The 20,748-nt window shown below is 45.1% G+C and overlaps 1 protein-coding gene across 1 annotated transcript; it reads left to right on the top strand.

Moving 5' to 3' along the window:
- Positions 1-19,908: 19,908 nt before the first annotated feature.
- Positions 19,909-20,541, top strand: LOC115311620 (the record flags this gene model as incomplete). The annotated part of the gene is made up of 1 exon (XM_040212734.1): positions 19,909-20,541. A coding segment is annotated over exon 1 (633 nt), but the record flags the coding sequence as incomplete, so codon positions are not given.
- Positions 20,542-20,748: the final 207 nt, after the last annotated feature.

Below are 20,748 nucleotides of genomic sequence, written 5' to 3'. Positions count from 1 at the left end.
AGCCGAGAAGATCCCCTTTTGAGCGAGGGGTGATGGGTGCGGCATCAGCGACCTCGTGACTTACAGGTATCTTCAGCTCCTGTCGCGTAATCTGCCCTATTTTTTTGGATCTCGCCAAGCCTAGCCCCTCGGGTGTAAGTTTTACGGAGCTGCAAGGCTGCGCCCTCGCAGTCACCGAATTTGAGCTGTCGAAGTTCTTTGGTTTAGCCCGTGGCGAAGTAAACGCATACTTGGGAGCTGCGTGCATCCCCGCACCCATTGAAGGAACGTTTCATAAATATTCCGGTTGATCAAGGAGCTCCAAACACATGCGCGAGATGTGGTGACTTGAATATGTAAAGAAGAAATACATCTTCACAATATATTCCATCTTCAAAAAAACGGCTGATCACGCTCAAACCTGCCTCAAATTGGGATCGATGGAAAAGAAAACGATGTACCAGGCGCGGGCATCTTGTAGAAGGTCTGTTTTCTAGCAGCGAGCACAAATTATTGTGTGCGTAACTCACACTATATGATGGCCAACGAACGTAGATGACATTTATATTTACGCATCTCAAGAACCACATGAGGTGAGAAGGCAGCAATGGTGTGTGTCGATACTAAAAAGTTTTAGTGGATCGTCTTTAGCTCTTGGATAACCGTACCCTACAACAATATATACGCTATAACCTTTCCGTGAGCATTCTTTATCGAGTGTGGCTATCGAAGCGTGTCATTTTATAGTTCAACGCTGCTTAAATCGGTGCTATAGCACGTGCTGCCCTTGAAAGTATTGTTAAAGCATTAAAAAAAGTCAAATGTAGCCGATTTTTTTAACATGAAACGCGCTTGTAATTTGTCATTGCAAACACATTTTAGGTATACTGCCACACAGTTAGCACGGACAAACTATCGCCGGTCTTTCTCATTTTGTTTTCTTGGAAGTGAATGACGTTTAAAAAATTGTTATGCAACTATCCAACCTACGTGGCAGAGCTCAGTGTTAGACAATACATGTTTCTGGCAGAAATAGTAAAAAGCCCCGATGTCGCGTTCGGGCTAACAGTGCCACGTAATGCACGCCTGCCGCTACAAAATCAGAGCAATTAAGCATAATATGGTAATGGCTCTATTACACGCCTTGTTTTAATAGATGAAAGGTTTCAAGAAATCGTCGCAGCGCCTTGATTACCACAGCTGACGAGTCACACTTATTAACGGCTTCTTGCCTTATCAAGTCGTCAAAAGCAGTCATCTCCGTGGTTTCAGTAAAAGTGAGGTTCAGGCTTGGTCGGAGAATGCTGCGGTTACACTCGTATGCTTTTTCAGTTCTTTCTCGTATATACACGCTTCTTGCTCAAAGAAACAGGGGCATCTGACTTTTCGTTCATATTGGCCTTAAGCGCGACTTTCAACAAGTTCTGAAACAGACAAAGCAAAAGTGATTTAATTAACTCAGCATTAGAAGTTGTGCGAAATATTTACAAAGTTCGAGGTTCCCTAGGGTCGTCTTTTGTATTCAATTCCCCCTCCCCTCACCACCATCTCCTTTCCTCCATATAAACAACGTATATTATTGTATGAACCACTAGTAATAGAGCGTACTCGCAAAATGTACATTTCGCGTAAGAAAGGTCTTGTTTAAATGTTCGAACAATGAACTGGTCTTCTTACTGTGCGTCAAACAGCTAGCACGAACACAATATTGACATTTTTACGCAAGGGCCTTGCAGAATTTAGTGTATAAGAACAAATTGATGCCTCGCAAGTTGGTGCCCAATAGAAGTACTCTTTACGCAATTCGCTTTAAAAAAAATAACAACTTTTCAACCATAAAAACCATACAAAATAATACCACTTTTTGGGGGGCCACTAAATTTACTGATTCAATCACTCCGTTAGCCTTGATTGTGCAGCGGTATGTGTATATTACGCGACACTATTAGCGCAAACACGACATCGGCGCTTTTTGCTATTTTCCCCACCAATGTATTGGCTCGCACTAAAATCTACCGCTTAGGTGGGATACTCGCATTAACAGTTTCCTAAACATCGTTCACTTCTAACAAGAAAAAAAAGTGGGAAACACCGCCGATAGTTTGTTCGTGCTAACTGCGTGGCGTAGGGCAGCGGCGAAGACTTTCCATTTTCCCAGGGGGGTGGGGGGAGTGCTGCGGCGTTATAGTCGGTTACAAGTCAAGAAGGTAGGAGAAGCTCCTCCCACAAATGTGATGCGCCCGTTTCAAATCTCTCCGCGGTCGAAAGAAGAGTTGACTGGAAACGCTCCTTGTTCCGCTTCAATGGATTCCCACTTGTCTCCGATCCCACTTTTTAAGAAAGCGACCTTTGTATTCTTTGGAGAGGGAACCGAGCCCCTGAAAGCAGCCTTTGTATCCATCGGGGGAAAGCTAATCCCCGAAAGTCGTATTTGTTTCCGTCGGTGGGAAAGAACTCTAATCTCCCTCTCGTGGCTTCCACAATGCTAAGTCAAAGTCGAAAGATAAAGCAAATATGTACAGAAAGGCAAGACCCTCCTCGCGCGTTGGCCACGACGTCACGGAAACGGTGGGACGCTATTGGATGCGGAGGTGGCGGAGGGATATCTGATTCCCTTTGAGGGGCATTTGCCGCTACCTTCTTAACCTGTAACTGACTATAGCTTCCCGCCAGAACTGGAGATTGAAGCTAACGAAAGGCACGCTGGGATTCCATTTCCCATGTATTTTGTCAATAAAGGCAAAGTGGGCGTTATTCTGTTTGCATGCCACTACTAGAAGCTCGTTACATGGCGCGAAACAGCATGTCGGTCAGGATCATGGCCCGGGGGGGGGGGGGGGGGGGGGGGCACGAGCTCTGATGCCCCCCTTAGTCTACGCCTATGGCGTAGGGTTCCTAAAAGTTTTTCACAATCTTAAATACAATTCTGTGTCACGTTAAAAAAAAAAAAAAGAAGTGTCTGCTTTTGCTTTAGTTTCTTTGAGACACCACAAATACTTCGAAGTGGCGGCCCGTGCAATGGTACCAGTACAAGCAGCGTTGAACCATAACACGACACGCTAGAATTGCCAAAAAGGGGTTTAATGTTGTCTTTTGCGCTCCATAGCCGTACTCGATAAAGAATGTAAACAGCGAGTCTAGCTTACATTTCGTTGTGGGGTAGGACCGTACGGCTATCGAAGTGGCTAAAAGCGACCCACTAAAACTTTCTAATATTGAATCCACCATTGATTCCCTCTTACCTCAGGTGGTTGTTGGGAATGTGTAAAGATGAATTTCATACATTTTGCTGGCCATCATGTTGTGCGAGTTAGGCACACAACAGGGCATTTTAGTAAATTGTTTTCAAAGGCCCGCTGGCACTTCAGGCCCGCATATTCAGAGAATGCATCGAAGTCGCAGCGCGAGCTCCCGCTAAATATAGCGTGGCCTGAAAACATAGTCTGCTAAAGTTCTTCAATAATTTGTGCTCACCGCTAGAAAACAGAGACCTTTTACAAGATGCCCGCGCCTGGTACATCGTTTTCTTTTCCAACAATCCCAATTTGAGGTAAGTTTAAGCGTGATAAGCCGTTTTCTTTTTGTTCTTTTTTTGAAAGTGAAATGTTTTGTGAAGATGTAAGTCATCCTTACATATTAAAATCACCACATCTCGCGCATTTGTTTGGAGCTTCTTGATCAATCGAGAATATCTATGAGACGTTCCTTCGTTGGGTGCGGGGGTGCATCGCAGCTCCCAAATATGCGTTTACTTTGCCATGGGCTAAACCAAAGAACTTTGACACTTCTAATTCGGTGACTGCGAGGGCGCAGCCTTTTTAGCTCCGTAAAACCTACTCCGGAGGGGCTACACTTGGCGAGAGCCAAAAAACATAGGGAAGATTACGCTATAGGAACTGAAGATACCTGTAAGATATGAGGTCGCTGCTGCCGCACCCATCGCCCGTCGCTCAGAAAGGGGATTTTTTCGGCTTATCCTCTCAGAAGAAGCCGGCGCAAAAGGGGACGTTTCCCCTCGCCTCGCCGTGTTACAATACAAGAAAGAAAGAGGGCGAGGAGGACTTTCAGCCAGGCGGAAGAATATTTCAGCTGGTCCCCCTTTAAAGGGGTCATGAAACGCTTTTCCAACTTTTTCCTGTTTAGCTTTCCTCCTCAACTCATAAATCGCGCATTCCACCAAACAGTAAAAGAAGACGAAAAGGGGGAGTCCCCTCTTGCTCGCACTCTCGTTTGTGTAATCCCGGACACATCCATTCTCCCCCTAGAAGATTGGCCCGACGCTCAAAATTCAGACAAAAGTTGCTTTCCCCACCCCGTTCATTCCGAAGCTGACAGTGCTGTTGAAGCTACGTGGTCGTTGGGCCAGCCACACTTGCCACGTGAGAGTGGCAAATGTGGCTGCAGAGAATGAAGTCAGGTGATGAAAGGGAGGCGGCTGATTGGTCCGGCATGCGCCTAGCTTCCACCACAACATCAGCTTAGGGGTGAAGGGAATAAGTGAGGTCCGGTTGCGTGTGACGTCAGTTTGGACCCGTTGACGCGCTTTTGGGACCGCGGATGTATCACAGTGAAAAGGCAGAGAGGTTGCGAAGGGGAGGAGGTACGAAATAGTCCGCTCTGTTTTCAAATTTTCGCACTGAAAGTCAGGCTTTTGACTTTCTACCTTTTTTATTTTTGGTCCACTGAACGATGTGCTATTAGTAAAATCCCAATCTAAAATGATTTATCCCAACCCAAAAATCGTTTCATGGGCCCTTTAACAGTGGGCACTTGCTGCAACCTAACGTGCGTTTTCCAGCTTTGCGATGCAAAAGCAAGAGTGTCGAAATAAAGCATACCACTCGCCAGAGAGTGCGAAACGCAAGGCACGTGGCGAGACTTCAAACGCGATACCAACCTGCAAACAGCGAATGATGCTTCTGTTCCCTACTAGCTGTAACAGACAAAGCACCGCGACCGCCGCCGCATACTTCCGCTTTAAAGGGGCCCTGCAATCATATTTAAGCGTCTACCTTTTTTGCGGTGTCCACGTCTCTTTGGGTTCGGGCAAGCCAGCGGGCACGGAGAGAGTAACTAAATATCAGTGCATCATATCTTCACCGGGCGACGCGGAAACCCCCTCCACCGACGGGGGCGACCCGCGGTACCGAAAGCACGTGAAATGTGACGTCTTTGGTCCTGGGCTTACTACTGGTCAGAGCCGCTAGAAGCTTCTTTTTAGTCGAAATACAAAACATAAGTGGCGCGAACCGTTTCAATTATTTATAAAAGTACTTTTTGTTCAGTATTTTAGATCAGAAAAGAAACAAATGCAGTTTATAAAGTACGGAAACAAGAAATGACCCTTCGACATACCCGCCACCAAGCGACGGAAAAGGCGGCGCATACTAGAAAAGAGTAGTGGGATCAGGCGCCGACACGGAAAGATCCCGGATGTACGCGGCGGCGCTGCGGTCGTTAACGGACTGGAGGATCCGACCGGCTCCGAGCGTTCCAAAGGCCTTCAGCGAGTAGCTTTGTCTTGCGTTTTGGCCATTTCGCGGTACGGCAGCGTGAAGTGGCTCTCATTCCGAACTGATCTTTACCCCTTGTTTGCTGTCGTTTTTGGCCAATGAAATGTCATGCCGAAGTAGTAGTTAATCGCGCAGCAAATGCAATGAGAGCCGCTCTGGCTGCCTAGAGCACTATATAGCTCCTACGGAGCAGAGTAGCGCAATCCTTTGAACCCCGTGTTTTGCCGACAACATGGCCGACAGAGCGGCTCGGCGCGAGTCACGTGGTACTCAGGGTTCCAGGAGGCGGCCCGCCCTATGGGAGAATACATGGAGATCGACATAACACGGCTGATTAAAAAACTAACGGCGAGCTCTCATTTTTGAAAACTAGCCTGTCGTGAAGTTAGTAAAGCGCTAAACACTTTATCAAAGTTTTAATAATATCGGATGCGTGTGCAAATTTTAAGAAGGCAATTTCCAAGGCAATGGCGTTTGAAGCAGACGATTTTTGCTCGCAGCGAAGATGGGCTTTTCGGGTTGGCCGGAGCGGGTCACGTGAATGGTGTGACGTCGCCGTGTCGTCTGCTGCATGATGCCGCTCAGGCAATTTTTAAAACAAAATTACGTCCTTGTATGGCACAAAACTTATCGCATATTATTCTAAAATGTTTCATTATTATGTCAAAAATGATTTCCATTCCGCACATCCCCACAAAACTGAAGAAACAACGATTTTCTCACGTTCTCCATGCATTTCTGACCGCAGTTGGAACCTCCGGGCGTTCGCCGCTAGTCGCCGAGAGATGGCGTTCTAGATTGCGCTACTCTGCTCCGAAGGAGCTATATAGTGCTCTATGGCTGCCCGCTGTATTCGCGACTCCAGCGACCTATAGGGGGCACCACCACCAAACAAACATGGCGGCTGGGTCCAGGTCGCGTCGGCTCGGCCGGGCCGCCTGAACGGGTGGCGCATTCAGTTTAACAGATTTTCTTTTGTCTAATGCCTAATTTTATAGGTATTTGAACTGAGACGATTAAGTGTAGCCGGTGCACATCAGCTTGCAGAGCTATAGCTGTGTTTTTTGTTCTTTTCATGTCAAACTTTCGTTTCAAAAATTTCCTTTAAAACCGAAACTATGGGCTCCGAAGAGACGGTAATAGACTCTTATCAGTTTTGATCATTTAAAGGGAAGCGGCGATTACTTCAGAACTGTTCGACCGAGAGTAATTTTCAGATAACTCGCTTGCCTCGACCATACGACTTATCTGTCCGCGAAATCGAGCTTTTGTACGTATCCGCGTTTAAGAAACAGCTCCAGTCGTCTGCTCGGTCAACAACACAGGCTGCAAGAAAATTACGAAATTTAAGCAAGCGCTTCGTGAGCCAAGGAGCATGTCAACCCGCTGGCACCCCACTAAGCAGCTGATACTCGTATTTCAATTCAGGTCTTAGTAGTGATCGGGAAGTCATTTTGACGTACTATGTCCGACTAAAGCGGTATTAGTATATTCTTCGGGTTGAAATATGAGCTTAGTTGACTAGCTATTAGGTGAACTGCTCAATAAAAGTATATTTGAGAGACAGAGAGATACTACTTAAATTTAGCCAAATGGTTCTAGCCGGTAGCACGGAGACGAATGCGGACAAAGTGAAGAGAGTCTCCATCGGAGATTCACGCAGAACCTCTCTGCATTGAACTTCACTTCGGAACCTGAACGGAGAAAAATTTGTATTTTTGTGGCCGGTCAACCTGAGGTATGTAGACGTATATTGCTGCTGGCTTCGACGAGGGTATAATATAAATATTAAGCGCGATAGATCATAATGCCGTGACAGCTTCTAACTTTGCGAGACGCGTCCCCTACCTTTTGAAAGCAGATAATTTCCCTCATTAATCATATGCAACGAGTAGGGTTTCCCGAATCAAGTAATTGCAAAATCAGCCCAACTCCTTCACTGTGGTCGGGAGGCTCCTTCGACGAAAAGCAGCCAAGATGAATAGCCAACGCACCGACTGGCCTGGGTGGCTCAAACTTGAAGCTAATCGAACACAACCAAACTCAAGAAAAGCAGCTATCGAACCTTCCCATTCGCTTGGCTGCTATATTGGTGTTCCCTCCAGTGAAAGCCCTCCGTCTGTCGTCCTCAGACCACTGTTCTAGTACATCCTTATAAAGAAACCACTTATCAGTTACCAAGTAGTCGTCACTTTGAATGCGATTCGAGACAGACAAGAAATGAAAACGTTTTTCCGCGATTCCTCCCCATCCAGGAAATCGAAAGCACGCGACTGTGTGTTGTGGAGTAAACGGGCTTTCTAACACGTGATGAAAGCAAACAATTCTACTGTGGTTTCACCACACTAATGAACACTCAGGCAAACTTAAGAAATATTCGGCCCTTCGTCAAATTACATCGTTCGTTACCGCGCCGACAGCACGTGTCCGCGAAAGCCACCAGAGACGCGAAGGGGCGCGGAGCGACCTGGACCGCGCCGCTCCGGTTTTCCCGCTTTGTTCCCGGTTTTCCCGCTTGGTGGCGTCAGTTTTGCTGGAGTCGCGAATACAGCCCATCCAGAACACGCTTTAGTGGCGCCCTCTCGCGCCGTCGACACGCAGTGCGGCAGCCGTGAGCGCTCGCTTAGCTGACTATCCCTCCTCTAGTTCACGGCCACTCAAGCAACCAAAAACGTCATGAGGGAGGTTATTTTTTGCTTGTTTTTGTAATTTTAATTTGCCTGTAACTTTTAAAATAAAGCGAAATTCGAGAAGAGAAAAGTTACATTACGTTACTACGGGCAGTGCGCTCAGGTTTGGTGCAAATTAAGAACCAGTAAAAAAGTGCTTGCAGGGCCCCTTTAACGAGCGACGAGCGGTCCAAAAGTGAGTCTTAAAAGCTATTCGAATAACTGACCTACATACTGGGAAATGCTGAACAGATGTACGTAGTTATTCTAGCTCTCCAGTCTGGAAATAGACTAAAAAACGAGGCCAAAAAAAACAAAAAAAGTCGTCGAATCTTCTGTTACTGTCAATATTTTCTACGACAGCATTGCCAAGGTTGCCTGCACGCCTTGTTGTTTCGCTCTAAGTCTAGTCAAAATGATCGAAACTGTTACTTAGCGGCTTTTAGGAGTAACCGGTGTCGTAACAAAATAGTAATTTTGAGAATTCGCTACTCCAGCATACAAATAATATTGCACTTTGAGAACATGGCCGCTTTATTCAATATTGTAACATCATACCAATCGATTGTAACATCTAGCGGCATTCATCCCAAAGATTTAGGTGATCGAAAGTGTTTGATACCAAACGATCGCGCAAAAGAATCCGAAACGGCCGGCGCTTTTTCGATGCCCCGTACGCCATTTGTCGGCAGCACTTTTCACGTACATTTGTCGGCAGCACTTCTCACTGTTTGTAACCTTTCTAACACTTCTCACGAGGTAAGTTCATTCCTTGATTTTTTTTTTTCCTGTAAACTTCCTAGAGCACTGCACGGGCCGGAACTTCTAGGCCCGGTTCGACCCGGCCCGGTAGAGACACGGCCCTGCGCGGCCCCAGCCCGACAGAGTATTCAAATTCCAGGCCCGGCCCTTCCCGGCCAGGTAGAACCACGGCCCGGCCCTGGCTCGAGCCCGATAAAATTTAAAAATATGAGCCTGAGTCCGGTCCAAGTCCCGCCCGAGCCGGAAATTTGGGACCGAGTTTTTATATCGTAAATATCCCGACATAGGTGATGCATTTTCAAGAATATAGCGCGAAACACATGTACGACGAAACCGTCCGATCCGACGTCCGACCGCGCAATACGACGGTCGGAGGCGAGGGTTTTCAACGCTCTCCGATGCTACGAAAACCCTCGCCCCCCAAGGTCATCCCGGCAGTCCGCACGTCGGATCGGAAGGTTTCGTCGTACATGTGTTTGGCGCTTATGGGCGACATATGCAAATCATTCGCGGCAGTGTTTGAACTCATGGCACGCCGAGAATCCTTGAGACAAAGAGGGTAATTTTTTTATTTATGTACTTCCTGAATAAATATTGCACTTTTCGTTGTTCCATTAAATTTGTTTCGCAAAGAATTATCCATCCTACATGTTTTTTCTGTTTGTTTTTTTTAGAAACAAAAAAAAAAATTGTCCATGGACTCTTTCTTCGGGCAGGTCCCTATTGTTTGCATGATGAAGCCCGCCGCGCTTAGTTTGGTTCGCTGTTAGAACTTCTAGCAGGGAGGCACGGATGCATTTTCGTGCCCTCTTCAGACGTCACAAATCTCAGACACTCTTGAGAACGAGTAGTCCTTCTTGCCGTGCAGATTCTTCTCCAATTTGTCTGTGGCTATACGCTGTTATCCTCCGCGTCACACCAGTCTTGAAATAAACCAAGGCACCTTCTTTTCGGAGCCGGATCGCGAAAATCACTGGTGGTTTCATCTTGACATGGGCAAGTAGATCTCTGACATGCGCGTAGACTTCAAGGCGCTCGTCGTCGGGCAAGATGCGGAGTTGGCGGTACTGAGGCCAGAAAAATGTGGCGGTCTTGGGGAGTAGAAAAGTTTACAGCTTCGTGTCCCGAAAATCACGAGCACGGGTCATGAACTTCTCGATTTTCGAACCGCTTCTACTGCAGGCACCGAATGTTCAAGATCTTTCATGAACACGGAAGCGTAAAGCACAACCAAAGGAAGTGTTGCACGTTTTTCCTCCTCGAGTGCATCGCTAGCATCTTTGAGGGGCTGCAGGAACTCGATTAACTTGTTGAGTGTTCTCTTCTTTATGCATTTAATCACTGGATTGTTCCTTGACTCCAGTAGAGTTTGCATCTCCTCGAACTCAGAGCACACGAGCTGTAGCATTGATACCTTTGTTTTTTCACCCGGTGGGGATTTCCTGACTGATGTTTTGCTTTAGCTGGTTGGCTAAACCACTTTGCTTTAAAAAAGTTACGAAAGCCCTGGCCGCCTACCGTTTTACTAACCAACGGAACCTCGTCAGAAACAAAGTCCATGTCAAACGTGTTCCGTAGAACAGTGTTCAGCACGTGTGCACCGCAATCCATTATCTCATAAGCCTGTAGTGCGCACTCAATGTTTGCTCCTTGATCGATTGCGAACGTTGCTATTTTCAAAGCGGCATCACGCACTCACAGCTTCATGAACCTCCGTACTAGTTCCTTCCAAATGTTGGCCCCGGTTTTCCGTTCATTGGGGAAGTCTGACGTGAACACAACATGGCAGTGCATGCTCCAGTTAGAGTCGATATAATGCGAGGTAGCTGTCGTGTACTTGTTGAAATCCTCCGCCTTCTTTTTCTTGAAATCATCCGTCCACATGTCAGTAATGGCGCAGCGACCTTCATTGAGCGCAAGTTGAATCTCGGGCATGGCGCTTTCTTTACAAGCCACCGCAACTTCGGCGAAAGTTTTCGACGTAGTTGTGGGATGCGGTAAAATATTTTGAGCGTTGACCTTTCCGTATTTAGCACCGGCCTGAATCAGCTCTTCTGCAACGGCCTTGAAGCCGCTGCCGCTGACGACATCGTAGGGTCGCATGGCTTTCACACAAAAACGCGCGCACGCGGTTGTCAATTTCTCCTTTACGTCCGTGGGCACGGGAGGTTTAGGGCATTGAATTATGAAAAAGAAATAGTCGCGCTGCTCGTGAAACCTTGCACTTGTGACGAATGAGATGAGACATCCCGGTACAGTGCGGTCAAGGTCTTTGAAGAATCGTAGAGAAAGAAGGATTTGCACGAACGACACTGAACAGTGAACATGACCTTTGGGCACCGACGTACTGGAGCCCACGACTGCGAGAAATTTTTCTCCTATAGAGCTCTTAGAGTTTGTCTTAATTCTTAACAAGTTTGAAGAGTTCGCAGGTGATGCCATGCTTAAGTTCGTCGATCGTCGATGTTGGAGCAACCGGTGGCACTACTTCCACTGCTGTCACCGGGACAGAGAGTGGCAGAATAGGAAATAAATTTTAATACTCGGAATGTTTCGCCGGAAAGAGGAACTCGTCAAGCGTCTATTTCTTAATAAACGGTTGGTTACACGCGCGGAACATAGGTCAATTATATTGGTCATTTCATTCCCGGAAAGATTATAAAAATATTCGTAACGGTGCAGGCGAGCTGGTGAATATTAGCAGTGTTGACTTAACCTGAGACTGGGGTATAGAAGAAACATGGAAACGCCAACAAGTCCAGAAAATATACAGGACGATGTCCTTTCTATGTTTTAATGTTTCTTCTCTACCCCAGATTCAGGTTAATTCAACATGGTGGGAAAGATTCTAGAAGAGACAATCACAATCTTTCTAGTACATCTTCAAAAAGGCTACATAAACAAAACAAAAAAAAGTCTAAAGTACGTTAGCTTACCTTTGGTGGCATAGTAAGGCTTCCGCAGAAAGCACAAAGTTAAGGTCACGTTTTTTTATTCACTTTTTTTTTAGTTCGACAAGCACGACAAGAAGAAACTCATGATGTACCCTGCCACCGGTGTGCACTCGTTTTCGTGCCCGAACTCTTTTATTCGCTTGAAGCCTTTCAAATGCAAGGCGCCTTTTTGTTATTATTTTTAGCTTTAGAGACTTTGCGCTTCGCGTTTCGGTTTTCAATGAACCCAAAAGTGAATAAACTTCTTGTTATCCACAATTTAGATTTTACAACACACAACTGCCCAGGCACGGCCCGGGCCCGGGCCGGCGCGGCCCGAAAACTTTATTGTCCAAGCCCGAGCCCGGCCCGGGGCCGAGAAAATATGTGCTAACCGGCCCAACTCGGGCTTTTGGACTGACCCGGGTCCGTGCAGTGCTTTAATACTTCCACCACGTGCTTGGGATTTTGTAGTAAATTGCAGCGTATTATGTTAAAGGAACCTATTTCTGCAGGTCGTCTATTATGCATTGAAAATGCTTCCTATGGAAATGTCTAATTCGAAAAATGATGTAGTATATTGAACTTATATCAATCAAAATTTTAATAAAATTGTGGTATACATTTGCAGTAACCATTATTTTTCCCTATTTTTATCGGTCATCAGGGCGACCGATCAATAATCAGGCATATTTAAAAATATATGGGGGGTGAATCCACGTCAGTTCATAAAATCATGGTCCGGGTCATAATATAGATAGTTTTGTTAAAAATATATATGACATCCATGTTCTTGGAAGGAACATTCAACTATATATGAACGCCGTAACACTGTTTTTCGCTGAGATAAAAAATAAAAAATCTCGAGGCGTGGAAAATGAAATTTCACAATGCTTCTTTACACAGTCGTCATTTCCTCATCTGAGCCTTCACGTTACCATTTTTTTTAATACCTTTTGCAAACAATATACAACACCTACACCGAAAATTAAAAAAAAAAGAAAAAATATCAATAAATATTTCGATGCAAACAAAAAAATCAAACTTGGCATAAAAACGAGTTTGAGAGATATATCTACATTTTTTCTTCTTTGCAAATATATCATATTGCATTATACTTCACAAAACATGTCAAAATGTAATGTGCGTCTTTTAATATTCTTTACGAATAGGTAAAGATAATATGCCCGCCCTTAATTATCCTTTTTTTTATTAACGCGGAGATGTTGCTGCTTTCTCGAGATGCGGCAAGATTAAGCGTTTAAAAGGGGAACTTAAAAAAAAAAAATTGAGTTTTTTTTGTTTTTTTTTAATATCCACGCCCAATCTTGCCACATTTAAAAAAAACAGCCGCATCTCGGCGTTAATAACAAAAAGATAACAAAGGGCGGGCATATTATTTTTATCTATTCATAAAGAATATTTAAAGACGGACATTCGATCTCTTTTGTGAAGTATAATGAAATATGGTATATTTGCAAAAAAAAAAAATAAAAGTGAATATGTCTCGAAAACGCGTTTTTATGCCACTGTTTCATTTATTCGTTTCCATAGAAATATTTATTGATATTTTTATTTTCTGTGTATGTGTTGTATATTGTTCGAAAAACGTATTAAAAAAATATGGTGACGTGAAAGCTTTGATGAGGAATTCACGACTGTGAAAATTAGGATTGTGAAATCTCATTTTCCACGCCTCGAGATTCTCTGTTTTATATCTCAGCGAAAAAAAAATTGTTATGGCGTTCACATATAACTGAATGTTCCTTTCATGGACATGGCTTTCGTATATGTTTTTAACAAAAATTTCTAAATTATGACCCGGAGCATCATTGCATGAACTGACGTGGATTCAACCTGAAGTCATTAAAGAGTCACCACTTTGAAGATACGATGATCTAAAGCAAATTATAAATCCGATGTGTTTGATATTAAGCAAACAAATATAATATACTTAAATAAAAACAATAATGCTTTTGCCACTGTAATATACGGGAAATTATAAACTGTTTTTGAAGGGTTCTAGATAAGGGAGACATTTGGTGGGGGGGGGGGGGGGGGGGGTCTACGTACCGCCGACATACAGCCAATGATGACAAAATAAACACTCGCACGGGTTAAAAGAAAAAAAATGCACTCGATTGCATATACCACACTAAAAACCTAGGATCATATACTTTCGATGTTTTCCCTTTTGACTGTTTATTTCCAATAGGGGTCAAAGTACCAAAATCCGTGAGAACAGTAAAAACAATTGAGCCAAAAATGTGGCGAGAGAGAAGCGGCTGTCACTCACCCTTTTAGCTTAACTTCTCTTTTTTCTTTTTCTGTAGCAAAAGTATGGTGGGCCTGCTCATTAAATATCACTGTGCGCTTTAACCTAATTGTGAGCACCGCTATGCTCGCTTCTGTGAGATCTGCGGAGTGATGTTAGAGGCAAATTTACGACAGTGGATCCCTTAAAATTCATTTTCTGCAGGAACAGCCACATATAAAATTTATTTTAAAGCCCCTTCCTTACCTTCACTCATCTTCCTAAAAAATGCGCCAAACTAAAATAGAGAATTGAAATTGTCTAACAAAACTAAACACCCCTTATAAGGTAAATTCTTCCCTCGAAAACAAGCATACGCGTGAAAAGCAGAATTAGACGAAGTGGTGCGAAACGATTTTACCGCAATGGCAAATTAAGCTGCAGACGCAGCACTCTAACGTATTATTTCGCAGGCGGTAAAATTCCGCGCTATTGCACTGTATATCCACAATTCAGAAACATCCTCAAGGTTTTCCTTAAAAGGATTTCGCCATTTTGTTCCCTTTCTGCGCTAGAAAAGTGTTTTCAGTGCCGTCCTCGGGCGGCAGCGTTAGCCAGACACGCCGTGACACTAGTGCTGCCTACCGCCGCCTGCTCTCTTCATAGTCAGAGGCTGTCCGGACTGGCGCAGGGGAGTCGCTGTCGGGAGGCCCATGACGAAGTGGCTCCGGCTGACGATCCACCCAAACACCGAAGGGCTGACTCGAGTGCGTCGCCGACATATATCTTGGAACCAGCCATTAAAGCCATTTCGCGCCTGTATTTTCCCGTCTTGGCGGAAAATTTAATCAATTCTGTGCTGGCCCGTACCGGCTCTCCTACTCCTCCCTCCTCTTCAAAGGCCAGTGTTTGGTTAATTTGCAGAGCTTCGACCCGGACATACAGCGGCCTAAGAAGAACGTGACTCCAACGACTCTACTCTCAGAGGATAGCTCCTGGCTTTTCTCGCACCGAGTTTATTTTATTTGAAACTAAACCCATGCCTGGTACATTGCAGTGACTGATTTATTTTTCGTTGCTTTAAGCCATCCTAGATGAATACTGATTGGCGACACCCAGTAAATAGCCCGTAAACTTGTGCTGTGTGTATATTCATACAACCGTAATTTAGTCATCCTTAATGGGTGCCTGGTGTCTCAGCTGTATTTGAGAAATCTAGCCAGTGCAGTGCAACTGCCTGCCTGGGTTCTTGAACATGCTTCATGCAGTATACACGATCGCACGCCGGTACGATAGACTAGTCCAAATCAAAACAAAAAGGAGCGGGGTTTTGAGCAAACAACCCTTGGGTTCTGCAACCCGTGCTTTCGCTCCACGTGCCTTTAGATGATGCGCTTTTGCCCATTCGGCCACCGATCCCCCGACATATCCTGAGTGGTGTTGATTTCGCTGCAAGAACGAACTTGATTTTACAATTGCCGCGAAAATGGTGGCAACGCGTCTTGTGCTACTCAAATGGTTTTGTCGGAAATTTCTTCAGTATGTGAACTACGGCAAAATGTAGGAGCAGTTATTGAGCTTGAGGCCCTAGCTAGTACTTGGGAGAGGCGTGTGTGCAAAGCTGAAAGGAAGCCGAGGATACCTTTCGTGTATACTTCTTTATACTATGTGCCAATCTTGGTCTGTGTTCGTATTATTAGTTCACACCGAAGATTCGAAAACATCCAGCAAAAACAAGGTAAGTCTTTTTTCTTTTTTTAAACGAACCTGTGGCAACGGAAACAAAATATCCAGACGCTCGTGGAGACATCCCCGAGTGGTAAATATTTTACTAAAAAGCATTTATATTATTTATTACACAGGCTCTACAGTTTCCACTCCATGCGAAGTCAGCGTCATGGAGCTGAAGCTGAACACTGGTTTTACTTTGCTCCGTCAATGCGCTGGTACTCAATAAGGCAGCACGGCACAGGCATATTCCGCAGTGAATGTTAAGGAGGGAGCCAACCTGTCCTTTTCAAGAGAATTTCGAGGTGGTTAGTAAGCATTGGGGCCGATGTATTTGTTTCAGACACGTGAAACGCGTTCGAATAATAAATTGCATCGATAGATATAAACATTATTTGTGCGAGCAATAGTTAACCCCACTCTCGAAGATGTGTCATGAAATGTCTAAGGCCTACGTCTCATGCTAAAAAGATACCTACCGATAGGCTCTGGAATATTGAGATGTTCTTCATGCAGCACTCGTTGCGCAAATATGACCGCCCATGCAGAAATACCATCGTATCGAAAATATAAATATTTAGCTTTTAATTGAACATTTCGATTGCACAGGATTTCACACATCATCATCGATCCTTTTAGCCGAGATTATAAAATTTATATGTAATATACAAGGTGTCACAAAAGAAAATTTACACGGCCTTTTTTACCGCAAAAATAAACTAGGCATCGCCGAACGCTCATTCTCCGCCCAAAGGTAGCACTAGAGGTCACAACCAGATGGCAAAGTTTCAGCCGGATCCGATAACTTCATTAAAAAGTATAAGTGATTTTCTGAAAATTTCAATGGGAAGTGGTGGCTAACGAAGTTTTGGAATACATGGGCCTCTATGGCACCAGAAACCGAAAACGGGCAAAAATATATATATATTTTCCCATTGAAATTTTCAGAAAATCACTTCTAACTTTTGATTAAGTTATCGGATTGGGCTGAAACTTTGGCATCTGGTTGTGACCTCTAGCTCTACCTTTGGGCGGAGAATGAGCGTTCGGCGATGCCTAGTTTATTTTTGAGGTAAAAAAGACCTGTAAATTTTCTTTTGTGACACCCTGGATATATGTACACAGGGTGTCACAAAAGAAAATTTACACGGTCTTTTTTACCGCAAAAATAAACTAGGCATCGCCGAACGCTCATTCTCCGCCCAAAGGTAGCGCTAGAGGTCACCAACCAGATGCCCAAGTTTCCGCCCGACCGAATAACTTAATCAAAAGTTATGTGATCTTCTGAAAATTTCAATGGGAAAATGGCAACCGACACAGTTCTCGAATACACGGGGCTCTATGGCACCAGAAACTGAAAACGGGCAAAAATGGGCTCCATTTTCCCATTGAACTTTTCAGAATATCACTTATAACTTTTGATTAATTTATCGGATCAGGCTGAAACTTTGGCATCTGGTTGTGACCTGCAGCACTACCTTTGGGCGGATAATGAGTTTTCGGCGATGTGTAGTTTATTTTTGCGGTAAAAAGAAACACTGTATTTTTTTGTGACACCCTGTCAATACAGGGTGTTTCAGAGAACACAGGCCAAATCGCTCCTGCGAAAGCTAACCATCCCACAGAAAAAAAGGTTCATGCCGTGTTGGGGTCTGCGTAAGAATCTATTTAAAAACAAAAAAGTAATAACGTTTGCAAAAAACAGTTTTTGTTCTGTTTTTAGAAAGTAACTTTTTATTTGTTTATTTTAAGGCATAGCTTCAATTGGAAACTTACTGGGAATCATCAATAACCCCTATATCAACCCTTTTTAGACAAGTATAAAGCATGCCGAACATTTTACCATGTTTTGAAAAACCCTTCAATTTTGGCGCGTACTTTGGCTTCGGATTCTTATCCAAGCGCATCTTGGCGGCAGCTGTCCTGCGCTCCGACGGCTGAAGCGCGGAACGAAGGCCGGCGCAAAAGCCAAAGCTTAATCGTGCAATATCGCGCTCTTTCTCTTTCGAACAGCGAGGTGTTCCTTATCGCCTGGCCATGCGCGCGCGCTACACTTTTTTTTTTTTTAGAGAGGAAAGGGAGGCAAGGGGGGGGGGGGGGGGGGGGCGGGCGGGCGAGACTATATTTCGTTTCACCTTATGTCCGAGCATGGACGGTGTTATAAGCCGAAGGGCCAATCAAACAGCGCAAAAATTGGAGCGTCATGGCGTGCTCTCCGCGCTTGAGAGGACTATCCGGTGGAGGAGCACGCACAGAGCGACGGCTAATACCGGCTGGGCCTATCAACTGCAGAGAGCACGCCATGACGTTTCCCTCTTTGGCTGTTTGATTGGCCCTTCGGCTCTTAATATCGGCCGCGCACGCACCTAATCTGAAACGAAGTATAGCTAATTGTCAGGCCTTGTTTCGGCGCTTCGGCCGTCGCAGGGCAAGACAGCTGCCGCCAAGATGCGCTCGGATAAGAATCCGAAACCAGAGCACGCGTCTGATGTGAAGAGTTTTTCAAAACATGGGTGAAATACTCGGCATGCTTTATACTTGTCTAAAAAGGGTTGACATAGGTGTTATTGATGATGCCCAGTAAGTTTCTAATTGAAACTATGGCCTTAAAATGAACAAATAAAAATTTACTTTATAAAAGAAAAAAAAACTATTTCTTTCAAACGTTATTAGTTTTCCTAAATAGGCTCTTAGGCAGACACCAACACGGCATCAAAATTTTTTCTGTGCGAAGCTTAGTTTTCGCAGGAGCGATTTGGCCTAAGTTCTCTGAAAATATATATGCCGTAAAACCACGAGAGATGCTCCACACTCGAAGGGTAACCCACCCTAATTTTTAGCACGATTTGCTTTCTTTCTTTTTTTAAGCACTTAAAAGATTGTTTACTTATAGACCGACAAGCTGGGCTGTTCTGTTTTCCAACACGGCCGGTGAGCCGCGCACGAGCAGAAGCTATGTGGGCAAAAGCGGCCAGGCTCTAGCTTTCGGCATTGCGCTGTGTGGCGTGCGCTCGTTGTTAACGTTGTAGGAACGCTTCTAGATTTATTCGTGCGTCGAATTTCCTGCCAACGTATGTCGTATGTTATGCCCAATTATTTGAGGTCGCTACCGGAGCCTGAACGGCCGCGGTATCGAGGCAAACTGTGCGTGGACGGCGTTGCCTTCGACGATTCGTACGCCATAAGCAAGGCTTGCTGGAGTTCCGACGTGAAGTTGCTGCCACCGACATAGAGGGCTCACGTCGTCGTTAATTCAGTTTTTTTGCCAAGCCAGCTCACGGGCGACATGGTGCAGGCGTACAAGTCTCTCGAGGCCTACGATTATTTCGAGCCGGTTTCCGCACTGCTGGCGGGATCAGCAGACTTTGGGTCTGCTGAAGTGTATTCATTAATTGAGTAAATACACACAGCGTCCTTCGAGTCAAGGTATGAAAATTTTCCTAGCCTCACGACCACAAGGCGCGACAAGCGGTAATGGTTTGTCCATTTTGCCGCCGTTCTTCCCTTTGGTAGCACAAGCGTAACGAACCACAGACGAGCGCTTCACCGGTGCTTTATATGCGAACACCGTGAGAACAAAATCTAGATGGCCTCGATCAGATGGCCATCTCCCTCCCGAGGCTTGCACATATGCGAGCCTCGGGAAGGAGATTCAAATGTTTTGATCACTTGGCAGCCACGACGGCAGTCCACGCATCATTCTAAAACTGCGCTACTTTGCAGACTGCTTCAATCGCCTGTTCCGGTTGATAACGCTGCCCCTGCAATCGTCGACAGCCCACGATCCTCTGCCTGGCTGGATACGCTCCGTCACTGCTGCTGCCTTCGCCTCGGACGTCTACGATAGCAACTGACCGCTGTATGAGGCCGCTGCTGTCGTCTGCACTATAAGAAGAGGATCCTTGCATCGCTCATCACTTGGCAGCCGCGACGGCAGTCCACGCATCATTCTAAAACTGCGCTACTTTGCAGGTTGGTGTTTTACTATATAATATTACCCGAACATTTAGAAAACTTGCCGTCGCTGCTGCCAATTGTGTTGTTGTTCACGATAAGGTGTAACCGACCCAATGGCGAAGGACCTTACGCGCCTTTTCGCAGAATTGCGGGATGAGATGAGGACCGAGTGGAAATCCTTGAGGGAAACGATAGAGAGGGACTTTCGCAATGAAATCCGTGACCTCCGTTCAGATATACGGGAAGTGAAGTCTAGTATGGATTTTATAAATGCTGAATTTGAGAACATGAAGAAGAAACTTGCAAGCGAAGTCGAGACAGTTTCTGCGTTAAAAAAAGAAAATGATGAGCTTCGAGCGAGGTATCACGCCCTTGAGGGGGATGTGAAAGCAAACCGGATGAGCATTGTCCAATGCGAACAGCACTCTCCCGCCTACAACCTAGAGATAAAGGGAATGGCAGTTATTGAAAACGAGGATCTTCATGCAACTTTGTGCAAGCTTGGTGAACTGATTGGCGAACCGATTGATAAACAAGATGTTGAAATCTGTCACCGAGTCCGCACACGAGAACTAAACAAGCAAAATATTATCGTGCAGTTCGTACGAAGAGAGAAACGCGAAAAGGTGCTTGCAAAATCCAGGAAAAAGCGACTCACGAACAAAGACTTCGGATTATCGACTGACACCGCGGTCTTTGTAAACGAGCATTTGTGCCCGACCTTGAAGAAACTACTTGGAAAGGCCACTGCAAAAAAGCGAGACGCGGGATGGAAATACGTGTGGGTGCGAAACAGCAAGATTTGGGCCCGTAGATCTGAAACCGCAGATATCGTATCGATAGAACACGACGGTGATCTCGATAAGATTTGTTAAGCCAAAATTGAAGGATAAGCGTTTTTCTTTTTATTGTTTTTTTTTTCTGCTAGGTAATGGCAGACAACGATCTGTTTC

The sequence above is a fragment of the Ixodes scapularis genome, unplaced genomic scaffold (assembly GCF_016920785.2).
Source record: "Ixodes scapularis isolate PalLabHiFi unplaced genomic scaffold, ASM1692078v2 PGA_scaffold0__279_contigs__length_252992795, whole genome shotgun sequence".
Lineage (NCBI taxonomy): Eukaryota > Metazoa > Arthropoda > Arachnida > Ixodida > Ixodidae > Ixodes > Ixodes scapularis.
The sequence above is the reverse complement of the archived record's forward strand: the minus strand, read 5'-3'. Positions and strand labels throughout refer to the sequence as shown.